The sequence below is a fragment of the Castanea sativa genome, chromosome 3 (genome assembly GCF_040712315.1).
Source record: "Castanea sativa cultivar Marrone di Chiusa Pesio chromosome 3, ASM4071231v1".
In the NCBI taxonomy this organism is placed as follows: domain Eukaryota; kingdom Viridiplantae; phylum Streptophyta; class Magnoliopsida; order Fagales; family Fagaceae; genus Castanea; species Castanea sativa.
This window is the reverse complement of record NC_134015.1, coordinates 58,114,739-58,127,989: the sequence shown is the minus strand read 5'-3', so window position 1 is coordinate 58,127,989 and position 13,251 is coordinate 58,114,739. Positions and strand designations below refer to the sequence as shown.

Genomic DNA, 13,251 nt, shown 5'->3' with positions numbered 1-13,251 from the left:
TGACCAGATATGCATCATGCTGTTTACCATATGCCAGCCACAAAATGCCAAATATTTACCATGCTAGGCCTTGGTGCACTAGGATTCAGATTGACTTTGGTGGAATTTGTGATAATCTCTAATACCATTTTGTGTAAGGATTGAGGCCTTGAGAAGCAAGGTGCATGACCAGAACCTTTTAGCCAAAATTCCCATTCTGGGGGATTTGTGTTTATCATGTTCTCTTGTAGAGAGACTGGTATGGACAATCATCTTGAGTTACAATATAAAATCATTGGATAGAGCCTTAGTTTACATCAGAAAGTAAGAGTGTTTCTATCACCGGCGCAAAAGGGATTGGCCTCATTGGATTCATCAAACTTGATCCTTTATAATTTGATTAGACTTGAGGTTCTACAAAGATAAGGAGGTCAATAAGTTTATAAAATTGCTATAAATTTACATAAAGCATCATCGACATTCAAGAGCAATGTCTGTATTCCTAAAACAAAATTAAATAATACAAGGGCAAACTGAGCTTAATTCCTGCTATCTTTCAAACCATTCTGGCTGGATGACTCAGTTATTCACACAATGCTCAAGGCTGCCACAATCCCGTCTGGATCAACTGTAGTCGTGTTCTAAACTGAAACATGTACGTATGTCAAAGCAAGTAAAAGGCACTCAAAAAGCTGCAACTTATTCAGTCTGCTTAGATGCTTATAGGCTATAAGTAAAAGCATGCTTGCTTTTACATCTTATGATACAAAAGCCACAGTAAAAAACCTTCCGTCACATTGGTCACAATGTCCATAGATGAATGAGAACCAAGGGTAAATAAGCTCCTCATTGTGAATAGCATGAAACAGCAGCCAGAAACTAGTGGCTGGACAAGATTGAAAAGTCATTGTCAAGCAAATGATCTCAGAACCATCGATTTCAACCTTCTAGGGAGATTCATCAAAATACAGCCACTTCTCTGAACAATGAATAATATCCGCTAAAGAATGCCAATTCTCTAACCTTTTTTCCCCTGTTTCGGTAGAAAAATTTTAAAAATTAAACTGCAGCATTTGGCATTCTTTAAATTTTTTGGCATTAATTTATTTTTTAAGGAGCATTTTTTAACAAAGGTGACTCATAGAGTAACTCCAAAATTTTAAAATTTCCCCATCTAAATTATATATCCTATTGGTTTTTAGAAAAGGGTGAGATTTTGATTAGTACAGTACAGCTATCCAACCAAGTTTACCTTCTGACATTGAAGAGCCAATATGGGAAGCAACCTCCCATGCCTACATGTGTTAGTAAAAGTGGCTTAGAGTTTGCTTTTATCTAATTGATTTAGGCCTGGACCCATACAGATAGAACATGGTTGGATTTTCTGATTATATTCATGATAAATTAAGCATTCCAAGGGTGATAGACATAACCATCTAAATAATGCACCCAAAAAGATCATCCACAGAAAGTCAAATAAATTGAGACAATTCGTGGTCTTACCTGTTAGTATTTACACCAAGATTTAATTCTGCATGCAATAATACTGAGGAGCCAGCTCAGATAGCCACAAGTAATCGATTCTGGTTATGTTGCGGATGTATTTATGATTAGTTTGGACTAGTTCATTGAAAATAATACACTCTGGTTTAGCCTGGAATAACACAGAAGAAGGGTGGATCTGCACCACCTGACCGCTTGCCAAAGCCCTGTCAATCAATCCGGTAAATATGAGAAGTCTAATTAAGAACAGACCATTTTATATCAACCAAAAATACAAACATATGACAAGTGAAGGTCAAATATAGTGACTATCCATAAAATAAAAACATTAAAAAAAAAAACCCTAAAGGAACACCCTCAAATAGTGAAGGTTGACCTCATTAAAGGGTTATAAACAGAAATGAAACCTTGAAGATTTGCCAAATGAATTTAAAATATCATTTGTGTCAAGGTGACATCCAATACCTGTATGTTCCCTCAGGCTGCTTCAAAGCTGCATTGATGAAAAAGGAAGCAGCAAGGCATCTGCGGAACTGAAGCATGTCATCTCCACAAGAAGCCACACAAAGACCCATTTGTTCAACATGCCCTTGAATTTGACTACAACAAAGCACCTAAAAAACTTAAGAATGCAGATTCGATGCGATAGAAACTATAACAGATCAGATAGTAAGTTCTGAAGGTTTGAGACCATTTGACAGAATATCATTTTGAAAACAAGACATAAGAAATTAGATATAAACCTGACAAGGATGATAGTAAACTGACCCGTGAATATCACGAGCATGCCTCAGAGAACGACTGTTGATAAAATTATCCTTACACCACTTCCTCAGAATTTTTTCACTCTTCTCCTTGCTAAGCCCTACCGTTTTCTTCTCTAAGAACTCATTTGATGCACGATACACATTAATCATAGTAAGGTGGTCTCCGTCCGGACTTGAAAAGCATTTTGTTGCAATTCTTGCCTGACCAATATAGAAATAACATGGAACTTTCAGCTGAAAGAACTATTGAGAAAAAGGGGATTAGGGGGGGAGGGTGGGGTTCAATCACATCAAAGCAACAAGGAGCTGCAATAGTCCTCTCTAATATACACACAAAATAGCTGATAATAAATCCATATCAAAGAGTTCCATAAATGACTTAATCTGCAACTACATTCCACAATTCTTGCCAAGACTAATGTTCCTACTACTCATTGAAGTATTGAACTCCTACTCAACAGATCCACATAATATTACTGGGCCCTTTGGCTATATCTAATAGCTTTACCAAACTGAACCATCAGAGCTATAGATTGAAAATCTCGCTAATTACCACTTGCTTATATTACTTAACATCTGGCTAATGCAAATAATATCAAGGCATTCATTCAGTCATTAAAGTATTATTGCCCAACTATAATACCAATGAGGAGATAATAAGGAATGCTGTTAAAGATATTGAGTTTATGTTAATGTAATGGCCCAAGAGGCCAAATTTAGTGTAAAGCCCATCTAGGGCTAACCCTAGATTCTACTCCTATATAAATCCTATTGGGCTCATTGTAATCTATACTTCATCATATTCTAACAATGAAGCCATTAGGGCTTTACACAATGGACATAAGCTGTTAGGCCCAACCACGAAAACCCTTGTGTGTTCTTGTTCTCTCTCTTTCTCGCTTGCTTCCACATACTCTTCTATTTCATCTTTAATTTTAACATGGTATCAGAGCCACTTTCTTGTGGTCTTCAACTGCTTCCACAATCTGTCCTTTGATTTCTCCAAAACCACAAATCTGAAAATCCTTCACAACTTCTCACAGCCGCCATCTCCATCCTATTTCTTGCAGGCCACTACTGTTTAAAATAAAAATAAAAATAAAAATAAAGATGTCATGATTCAAGATCTACGAGTCTATCTCATGCGTCTGCATCGATTGCAATAGGCAAACATCATGTTGCTTTATGAGCAGAAGAGTCAATGAAGTTTTGGGCGTTTAATTACTCAACCTGTCGCTCTTTTATCGAATTTTACATTATGTGGATTCTCATAAGTCAATATCCTTGGGAAAGTTGAAAGGGAGAAGAACACAAGAGTTATGTGGTTCGGTCAACCACGAGATAAAACCCTACAGCTACATCTTTACTATATTCTCAATTATTTATTACAATGAACCCTATTAGGTTATATAAGAGCTAGGGTTACCCTATATGGGCTTACAATATGTTGGGCCTCTTGGGCCATTACATTAACATAAACCCAATGTCTTTAACAAATACATTAGTTGATATGCACACATACCTCTTCTAACTTCTCACGAGGAGTGTAAAAAATAGATTCCACGGAAAGCATGGCAACAGTTATCAACATTTCTTCCAAGCAGTTGAACTGACTAGCCAGGATAAGAGCTTTGGCATAAATAGGGTCTAATGGGAGCCGAGCCATTTGATGGCCAACTGGATTTGATAGCTTACACTCATCTGTTAAAGCACCTAGCAAGTACAACTGCTCCAGTGATTTGACAATAGATGCCCTGCTCAAAAATGCAAAAGAATCATGTACCAATGGACATCGTTGAAAGATAATAAAGCAAAAAGAAAAAGAGGGAGGGGGGGGGGGGGACAACATAACTGATTATAAAATGAAGATCATAAGAATAGCTACATGCCTTCTAGAAACCAATACAGATTCCAAGAGGTAGCAGCATTGAGAAACAGAGACTACCAAGCTATTGAGGTCTCTAGCTCAAATGGCACCTCATCCCCTAAGAATGGGATGGAGGACAAAGTCAAGGTATCAAGAGCCACTTGGCGCATTATAACTTACCAATTAAAGAAAACAGAAAAAGATTCAGAAGACCGCCAAAGCATCTCACTGAAACCTCAAGCCAGTTTTATATACAAATATGAAGCCATTACAGATGTGCACTTAAGTAATAATGATTCTCATAATAGTCAGCTACAACGAATCTGCAACTGCTGGAATCAACCCAAGTACATTTTCACTCTATTTTACTTCCTGACATTTTACATATTTTTTCAAATGAATTAATAGGTTGGCTTGGGGTTTTTCTCAGATGGAGCTAATTAAGAAGATGCATACAGCCAAAAATAATCCAAGTCAAGTCTTAAATTTTAGGGGTTCAAGTCATCATAATACATAAACCTGCACACACCCAAAAATGCTGAAACGTCTACAAATGTTTACCTTGATGGTTTCTCCATGAAGTCAAACCCAAGAATATCGTCGACACCCAGAGCCTTGAGCTGCAAAATGACATTAGAGAGGTTGCACCGCTTGATCTCTGGCTTTGTTGAATCCTCAAGTTTCTCAAATTCACCCTCCGGGTAGAGACGAAAGCACTTTCCAGGTCCTTCACGCCCTGCACGTCCACTGCAGTAGGATATCAGTAGTCATCCTGGATTAATGTGCATAAACATCCTTCTAAGTTTCCATGGGAATACCAATCTAACCGTGGGATCAGAACACCAAAAAAAGAAAAAAGAAACGAGGAAGAAAGAGAAATAACCATATGCATGCATGAAGACGAAGATAATAGAAACAGGGTATACATGGCTGGTGTCCAAATTCAAATTAATAGTACAACTACAAGTAATAATCTATGTCACAATTTTTTTGGCAAACAAAACCTTGTATTAATTGAAAGGAATTTCAATTGGAGACTACAGAGTACAGGTGTTGTTAAGATATAAGCAAGATCCTATTAAGTCAAACACTCAATTCATAGAGGCAACTGTTGTTATAACAAGCAGGGACCCATGATTAAGTGAAAAGAGAAGCAGAAGCTCAATTGGTGACGAAGATGGTTGTAAATTTAGTAAATAAGCGTGCAAGATAAAATTAATCGCCAAGCAATTAAAAATCAGTTAAACCTTCTTCATGATCATCATACAAACTCAACTGCTCCACTATGCTTACCTCCTTTGAAGAGCTTGAGATTTAGATGTTGGAACAATAATCAAAGATTCCATCCCTTTGAGTGGATCATAGGAGCGTGCTTTTACAAATCCAGGATCTATAACATACTTGATTCCAGGTATTGTAACTGATGTCTCAGCAATGTTTGTTGCTAATATTACCTAAAAAACCAATGCATTGACAAGATTAAATTGTTAGTCAAAACGGAAAAAAAAGAAAAAAAAGACTAATTATTACAAACAGAATGACAATTTGGAAATAAAAAGGGGAGATAAAAAAAAGCTAGATTACCAGCTGCAAGATTATCTAAAGACATTTCCAAGTATAGTTGGGTCATTTATGCTTGGAACTATAACAGAGGGCTAAAAGAATTTCAAAATATATCATATTTTCATGGAGGGAGGAGGCATGCTGTTTAACCAATCAGTCTGTAGTTTTCACTACAACTTAAAAAAGAACATATAGTCTTGATTAGATATCATAACTCATTCTGTGATGGCTTTAGTATTGTTATATATTATATCTCAATAACACAAAAACATTACATAACAGAAGTGGCTCTCACATTTAACAATGTAAAATTCAGTCAGCTGGCTAATTGACAAAGTTCAATTAATTTCTTCGGTCATAAGAATAAAACGTAGATAAGTTGTCATGTGTCAGTTTATTTTAAGAATTCATTCCAATAACGATTGCAGTTTCATTAGCAGGGCTATCGTGGTGATGGCTGTGCAGACCCTTGAAGGCCAGACAATATAAAGATGGATAGAGTGACGGTGGCAAATGCAGCAGTTGGTAGTGACAGGGCCAGTAGTGAAAGAAACTGTTACTCATAGCAGTGAAGCAATAACAGGAGAAGTGACAAAGGTGGCATATTAGTGGCAGCAGCAATGATAATGTACAAAAAGGTTTAGAAAAGGTGGGCATCATGTTAGCTTTTTTGGATGTACAGCCAGCTGCAGAAGCAGCACTAATAGCAGCTAATGTGGTGCTATGGCAAAGGTGGTAGGTGCAGTGTAGTAGAGTAAGTGGTGGTGACAGCAATTGCAGTGGTGATCGTAAAAGGTGCTATTAACAATGTTAGTTAGCTAAGAAACACAAAAAAGAAAAAGAAAAAGACCAATAATGGTTGAGGTAGTCACAGTTGTGTTAAAATGGATGGTAACAGTGATGTTTTTTAGTAAAATCTATAGAAAATTAGAAATTATAGAAGTTATCAGTGGTGTCAGGGATGCTGACAGTTCTGTTATCTGAGAATTCAAAAAAAATAATCACCCCAAGGGCAGACTGGCTGGTCTGCTCAATGAAGGAGTTCTACAACACAATGCTGTCTTGATGCGTAAACATTCTGGATGCCAAATGGCATTAGGCACAACAGCTATGGCTTACATTTGAAATAGGATCAATGTTCACTGCCTAAAAAATCATCACATTTCCCAGATTCAGGTAATTTAAAAGTATCATAGATATTAAAAATCAACGAGCATCAAATTAAATCTTTGCACAAGACACTAAATAAAAGCTGACATGCAACAGTAAACAACCTTACGCAAACCGGTTGGAGCTGGTGCAAAAACTCGCATCTGCTTTTCTGATGGAAGAGCCGAAAATATGGGAGCAGTTAACAACTTTTGTCTACCTTCAGGTAATTGTTGAAGTCGTTCCTTGATAAGTCTTTCAACAGATTCAATCTCTTCTTGCCCGGTCAAAAATACAAGTATGTCACCAGGGCCCTCCTCCAGATGAATCTACAAGAAGAAAACACACGAGTATAATTTTAAAGTCAGAATTTAAAAAAGCACAAACTAAAAATTGTTGTTGATTGGTACTGCATGTGAAAATCAAATAGGAAGACAGTTTTATTTTTTTGATAAGTAAAAAAAAAAAAAAAAACTGCTATTGTGTTATTGCTAAGGAGTTTTGGTTGCTAGTTTTCAAAATCTTCTGGATCTCTTGGGTCAGAGAGCTTTTGGGCTGCTAGGGACACAGCTTCAAACGACATCAAAGTCTTGATATGTGGAATGCTATACCTTTAAGCTTGATGTGGTACATTTGGAGGAGAAAAATGCTAGGGAAAAGACTGGTTTCTGTTAAATTGTTCTTAATAACAATCTTCGCGATAGAACTCAACTCATTTAAGTGATAGAATCACATCAAAGAACACGAAAAGAATTTAAAAACATAAAAGTTAACAACTTAAGTAAATTATAAACAGCCTCACTACAAAATACGAATGCTTGATAATGCAAACTACCCTTTGTCAAGATCAAAAAAAATTCAAATGACCAAAGAAACTCAGTGACAAAATTTGAATAACTTTCATGCAGAAGTTGAGCTAATTGAGACACAAAAAGGAAAGCTATATACGAACCTGGAATATGGTGATTAAGGCTGCATCCAAATAATCTGGCTCAGCATAATGAGTGTAAAAAATATCCACAGGAAATTGTCGACCCTGGATATGAACAGCTTTTGCACCCCCAAAGTACTCAGAGAAACCACGTGCATCCAAGCTGGCAGACATGATGACTAACTTTAATGGAGGGAATTTGCTGCCTTGGCACTGCTTGAGAAAACTAATGGCCTGATCTTCATTATCTTTATCCAGTAAAGTGCGATCATTTGTCCTCTTGTTTTCAATATTAAGGTGGTCATTGGAAGTTTTTGACCTTGCTTTTTGCACATTTTTAAGCAAGCCCAGCAAAACATCAGTATGGACAGTCCTCTCATGGGCTTCATCAACAATAATCACTGAATACTTAGAGAGATATGGATCCAACAGTGCTTCCCTGTGAATGCATCAAAACTCATATCAGTTCAAACATGAGAAGATCTCAGGGGATAGAAAGTCATATTGACAAACCCTTTTACAACAAAGCAAAAAATATGATATTTTGAACTTCCAGGCCAACTTCACAACACAATCCCTTTTTTTACCAAAAACATTTCACAGGATTCTGAGTACTTAGTTAGCTCTTTTTTCCTTCTAATATTCCACGGCCTGATTTTTACCAATCCTTGGTTGATCTATTCACCCAACGAACCCACAAACTTTAATACATTATTTATGCTGGTCATAAATTAGTGTAATGAAATTTTTTTTGAAACCTATGCTAGTTTATATTATGATCCATTATATCCTTCATCAAATGATATAATATTTTCACATCTCTAGTAGCATCCAGGTTCGAACAATAGTACTACAAAACCAATATCCACACCACCTTTCCAAATCGAGACACCAGCCAATAAGCAACACATTAATCAAAATACAGTTTCAAATTTTATTGTAACGACCCAAGGAAAAGTGCTAGCCACATCTGTGCTAGTCCTTTTGAGGTATAGCGCAAATGTGACTAGCACTTTTCCCTAGGTCATTACAATTACCACCACAAATCATAAAAAATTTCTAAATGCAGCTTCTAGGTGAAAATGTGACACAATGACAAACAGGAAACCAAGTGGTGACACTTTTTTACCTCAATAGCAACCCATCCGTCATGTATTTGATCCTAGTCGAGCCAGAAGTCGTATCATCAAATCTAATGGAGTACCCAACTCTTTGCCCCAACTGCACATCACATTCCTCAGCAACCCGTTTGGCAACGGTCACAGCTGCAACACGTCTAGGTTGAGTAATCCCAATAGTCCTCCCATCCCGACAAAATCCCGCGTTAAATAGAAACTGTGGCAACTCTACAAAATAAAAACTACTGCATCATTTTTTTTTTTTTTTTAAAAAGGCATAAATATATAGTTGGTAACCCATGAGCAATTTAGTCCATAAAAGTTTAAAGTGATCGCTCTTAGTCCTTTAGATTACATGGCCAAACCAAAAACTGACAAGTTATCATTCCATTAGAAACATTATAGACTACAAAGCAATCACTTTAAGCTGTGTCCGGGAATAAAATCAATTACTTTGAAGTTTTTCCGCAAATAAAAGTGATCATCTTAAGCTTGTTGACTAAAGGCGATTACTTTAAACTTTAAGAACTAAAATCGCTCAGTGTACTTTTGGGGGGTAAAAAGACACTATACTAGGGACATGCCTTTTTTCACAACTCGCTAACGTGACAAGTTGTGATTGGAGCAACATTACTTTCACATAGTCCATCGCTGACACCGCATTTATCATGCACCAATCACACAATACACCATTTATTGATAATAATAATACCATAACATTCTTTCTAGACAAGTAAACTTACGGGTAGTTTTTCCACTTCCAGTTTCACCAACAATAATCAAAGTATCATTCTTTCTCACCTCATCAACTAGTCTTTTCTCAACTAAGAAAAACAAAAAACAACAACCCCATTAATAAGCAAAACCCAAAAACAAAGATTGAAACTTTAAACTAAAAAAACAGCAAAAAAAAAACCCAGAAAGCAACAGTGTAACAAGTCAAATACCCGAAGCGATTGGAAGAGACTTTCTATGTTGTGCAATCTTTTGCTTCCTGCATTATAATTTTTATAAAAATTAAACAAAAAAAAGGGTCAATTTTTATTCGTTTATCTACAAAACATAACTGAAAAGACTTAAACTTTATATATCCTTTTTTCTTTCTCAGAAATTTGAAGGACAAATGCAAATTTTCTTAGCAACCAAACAGAAACTAAGCTTTAAAAAACAAACCTGGAAGAGGGGTCAACTTTAGCTTCATGGTTAGGGAACTTGCGGTTGAGTTGGTTAGGGTTTTCTGTAAAGTTTCTGAGACCTCCTTGCGCCATTGAAGGCATAGTGAGAGGAGGCTGTGTGTTCTGCGTGATGAAGACTGAAGAGAATGAGAAGAGAGATGGGGTTAGTTAAAAGTTGATGAAGCTCAGAGTTTTAAATAAAAATAAGGGTAAATTTCATCCACTACCCCTGAGGATTGGACTAATGCCAAACAGGCCCACAATTTCTCAAAATTAACCAATATAGTCTCTAAGCACAACTGAGTCCCTAAACGGCATCAGTAAGGGTAGTTTTTCACTTGCATTCCATTTGTTTCAATGAAAAATACTGTATGAAGATAATTTTTTATATTTTTCAGAGTTTAATAATATTAAAAAAATAAATAAAAAAATTATTTTTAGTCAATATAAAAATTATGACTTATTTTTAAAATTATTTTTTATTAAATTTTTTGAAAAACAACTCCATCTTCTAATAAGCTATAAAAAAAAAAAAATAATAATAATAATAATAACTTGTTTTTTAACTTATTTAAGGTTAGGAAAATGAAATAGAAAACATATTTTTTTTAAGAAAAGGATCGTTTTCTAGAAATCATTATTGTTGGAACAAAGCGTTGTTCTCTCTGTTTCTTCTCTCTCGTCTCTCTCACTCTATCTTAGACCTCTTCTTCTCTGTCAAACCACCACTGTGACGAAAACTTAGACGGCAAAGACCCACAACTACCAAACCACAACACCGCAGGTCCACAACCATAGACGCCCTGACTCACAACATAACCCATAGTTTGAACTCCAATCGCACCCAAAAAAAACCCACCACAACCCATAAATCCACTTGTCAAGACCACAACCACCGCCTCACCACCATCATTACAAAGCCCACCACCACAAAACCAAAACCAAATTCATAAATAAGAACCCAACCACCGCAGACCCACGGTCACAGCCACCCAAATCAAACCAGACCCGAAACCCACGGCCAAACCAAACCAAACCAAACCAATTCCAGCCACCCAAACAACTAAACTGAAAACCCACCACAAGATCACAAACCCCATCCCAAAAACACTAGAAAATTCAACAAAACCCACCTCTTCTCAAACCCAAACCCATCATTAGCGAGACCCACGAACAGAAAACTCCCACCACTAATTCCAAAAAAAAAAAAAAAAACCAAATCAAACCTTGCAACCAAACTTACCCCAAGCCAAACCTCAAATACAGTAGCAGGAACTCAGGTTAACCGTTGATTGGTGTCTGTAGGTCTCGATGATGATGATGTTTCGGCGTTGTTATAGTGGTGATTTGAGAGAGAGAGAAGAGAGGTTTGAGATAAGAGTGAGAAGAGAGAAGAGAGGTTTATGTCAGAGAGGAGAAAAGAGAAGGGAGAGAGTTAAAAAGTGAGTAACGTCTGTCACTCTGTTTAGGGACTAAATTGTGTTTTTATATTGATCAAAAAAACATTTGTGTTTTTATAACATAAATTTTACTTTTTTATTATTATACCATAATTTAAAGTTAATTGAAAATTTGATAAAGAGTTTTATAATAATTTAAACCCTTCTTAAAATATTTTATAACAAATTATAGTTGATACAATATATTATATTTTTTTAAATATATTAAGCTATCTATATTTGTTATTTGAAAGTATTTTAAATTTAGTATTTTTTTTAAGGAAACATAATGAATTTTATATTCAATTAGTATTATATAAAGTAAGATATTTTGTAAATAATATAATTTGTGGTTGAAATTTATTTTCAGTACCTCACAAATAATTTACCTTTTATACGTCTTGAAAAACCTAAAGAGGAAGTATATTTAAGTACATATATTTTTCTCTTCTATAAAAAAAAAGGTAAATATATTGTTTCTGTTAGAAAAAAGAAATACAAGACTTTAATAACGCTCAGAAGCTCTTCTATTTTGTTGGATAAAGATAAATAATTTGTATCCAATATAATTTGGGATTACTATTTTTTCCAATCACAAAAAAAACTTAGGGTGTGATGAGTATTATGCGTTTGCAGATGATATAAATTTTTATCACGCCTCTATGTTTTTTTTATTAGAAAATGTAATAATCCTAAATTATAATGAATGCAAATTATTAACCTTTATCCAACAAAATAAAAGAGCTTTTACGCATGTGCGTAAGTGCATGCTCAAAGGCTAATATTCCATAATTATTATCTTATTTTTGGCAACTTTGTTAATGTAGGAATCAATTTATAGTGTTCAGTGCACATGCATACACATTAAGCAATAGATATTTCCTTGTCACAAATAGGGTGTACTAAAACCTTAAAAAATTGAACTAATTTTGAACAAACCACATGAAAGAATTGTAATAATATGTGCAATTGAAATAAAATTTTAGTAAAAATGGAAGCATGTGCTAAGTTTAGTCGAGTAAGAGTTTGTAAAATAGAAGAAATAATTTACACTTCCTAAAATTATTAAATAATTATTTTAGGTAGAAGTTTTAAGAATATATATAGATTTAGGCTATGTTTGTTAAATCAATGTGGCGGAAATATAATTTAGAAAATGTCTAAATTTTATTTTCCTTATTTCTACATAAATTTAAATTAAATTTGTCAGACTCATTTGACACACTTTAAAACAAAATCATGCCTTTTTGTAAGACCAAGTTCAAGTTGTAGTTAGCTAGAGTGCAAGGCCAATTGGATTGTGCCTAGAAGCAGTTTTTTTTTTTTTTCCAACACCTAATTGGATCAAGTCTACCATCTAAAATATAAAATATGCTTAAATAATAGTATTACTAAGTTAAAATTGTTAAAATCTATATCTATTCCTTTCTATTATCAGTACTAAATTCAGTCCCATATTTATGGACATATCTAAACTTTTTTGTTTTTTTTTGTTTTTAGTGAAGTATAGAAAAAAATTACTTCATTTTTAAATGATTCATTTATCTAAACTTTTATTTACACCTCTTTCCTCAATTGTTTCTTATATTTTTTTAAGAGCAAATTCTGATTAGTTGATGAGAGTAACTTATCTTAAATACTAAAATTTATAGCCACTTACTACACATCCATAACAAAGTCTCACAATTTTTTTGTTTTAGTTTTAGATTTTTTTTTTTTTGTTAAAGGAAAGGCTCTAGGATCCACTTAGATTTATTTTT

General features: G+C 34.8%; 1 protein-coding gene across 5 annotated transcripts; it reads right to left on the bottom strand.

Annotated features, from left to right (window-relative positions):
- Positions 1-312: 312 nt before the first annotated feature.
- On the bottom strand, positions 313-11,492 carry LOC142628332 (pre-mRNA-splicing factor ATP-dependent RNA helicase DEAH10). Of its 5 annotated transcripts, XR_012843018.1 has the most exons (15): positions 11,296-11,492; positions 10,051-10,189; positions 9,825-9,871; positions 9,621-9,701; positions 8,889-9,105; positions 7,781-8,198; positions 6,954-7,157; positions 5,410-5,570; positions 4,678-4,863; positions 3,772-4,003; positions 2,251-2,450; positions 1,948-2,082; positions 1,483-1,688; positions 1,232-1,274; positions 313-1,012 (listed from the first exon to the last, which is right to left on the bottom strand). XR_012843018.1 is itself a non-coding variant. In XM_075802431.1 (14 exons), the coding sequence occupies exons 2-13, from the start codon at positions 10,152-10,154 to the stop codon at positions 1,505-1,507; spliced, it is 2,169 nt and encodes a 722-aa protein (XP_075658546.1). In that variant the 5' UTR covers positions 10,155-10,189; positions 11,296-11,492; the 3' UTR covers positions 313-1,012; positions 1,483-1,504. The 5 variants fall into 5 exon arrangements, 3 of the variants coding, with proteins under 3 accessions (XP_075658546.1, XP_075658549.1, XP_075658547.1); XR_012843019.1 differs by lacking the exon at positions 1,232-1,274 and having other exon boundaries at positions 2,226-2,450; XM_075802431.1 differs by lacking the exon at positions 1,232-1,274.
- Positions 11,493-13,251: the final 1,759 nt, after the last annotated feature.

What these genes read in the sequence shown, in the direction of transcription:
- LOC142628332 (XM_075802431.1), bottom strand. Translation starts at nt 10,154, where the DNA reads ATGCCTTCAATGGCGCAAGGAGGTCTCAGAAACTTTACAGAAAACCCT. An exon ending in TCTCAAGCTCTTCAAAGGAG is followed by an intron (nt 4,864 to 5,409) that starts GTAAGCATAGTG and finishes ATCCTACTGCAG; the next exon opens with TGGACGTGCAGGGCGTGAAG. An exon ending in CAGCCTGAGGGAACATACAG is followed by an intron (nt 1,689 to 1,947) that starts GTATTGGATGTC and finishes ATTGATTGACAG; the next exon opens with GGCTTTGGCAAGCGGTCAGG.